The following is an 854-nucleotide window of genomic DNA, read 5'->3' as shown; positions in this document are numbered from 1 at the left end:
GCGCCCGCGCTCCTACCCGGGGGCCGCGGCCAGCACGACGGTCCAGGCGCACGCGAGGTGGGCGGCGGTCAGGAGCCCCGGGCCCCGCATCTCGGCCGCGTCTGCCTGAGCCGCCGTCGGCTCCTGGGGAAATTCGCGGGCGCCGCGGGGTGTGGCTTCCCACCTCCTCCCCGCTTTTTTTTTCCCCTGACTCCGGAGTTTAGCAATCTGAAATGGGCGCGCCTAAAAGCGGAGTGAGAAGTCTAAATTGAGCCGGGACTCGGTGGCTCCACCCCTCCCGCCGGCATCACAATGGCGCTTCTGGCGGCTCCGGCAGGCATCGCAAGCCCAGGGGCGTCGGAAAGCCGTCTCTGGATGCGGTCAGCCCCACCTGGCCCCAGCATCCCAGCGCCCCGCGGAGAACACGGGGCGCCCGCTTCCCCGGCCCGCCGGGCTGCCCGGGCTGTTTACACTAGCGCTCTACCAACGATGCCCAGAGTGAATAAACAGGCCCATCCTTGTGAGGAGAAACTCAGAGCAGCTATGCGAGCTGGAAAAAAATCAATCATTGTCCCCCAGACTATGAGTCAGAATTTTAGAGAAATGGCAAACACACATGCATACACACGCACACACGAGGCCAAACCAAGGTATTTTCTGGGGAGTTTAATGTATGTGAATGAAGACAGGAGAAAAACTGCCTTTGCTTAAAACACAAATTAAGGTATTTTGTTTGCCTGTCCAGGAAAACGTTGTGGTTTCTCAGTTTTGAAAAAAAAGAAAGAATTCTGGCACATGCAAAAGCTAGGTGTTGCTACTTGGATCTGTGAGAAACAATTTTCTGCGGAGATGCTTTATATTTTTGGCTGTCTCTA

At 56.9% G+C, this 854-nt stretch overlaps 1 protein-coding gene across 1 annotated transcript in view; it reads right to left on the bottom strand.

The window, feature by feature from the left end:
- The window catches only part of CD109 (CD109 molecule), a 126,061-nt gene extending 125,907 nt beyond the window's left edge, over window positions 1–154 (bottom strand). The window contains exon 1 of the mRNA XM_029945229.1: window positions 17–154. Coding sequence (XP_029801089.1) covers window positions 17–90 — 74 coding nt within the window. The 5' untranslated portion in view covers window positions 91–154. The remainder of the gene's footprint in view (window positions 1–16) is intronic.
- Window positions 155–854: the final 700 nt, after the last annotated feature.

This window comes from Suricata suricatta, chromosome 7 (assembly GCF_006229205.1).
Source record: "Suricata suricatta isolate VVHF042 chromosome 7, meerkat_22Aug2017_6uvM2_HiC, whole genome shotgun sequence".
NCBI classification, from domain to species: Eukaryota; Metazoa; Chordata; class Mammalia; order Carnivora; family Herpestidae; genus Suricata; species Suricata suricatta.
The sequence above is the reverse complement of the archived record's forward strand: the minus strand, read 5'-3'. Positions and strand labels throughout refer to the sequence as shown.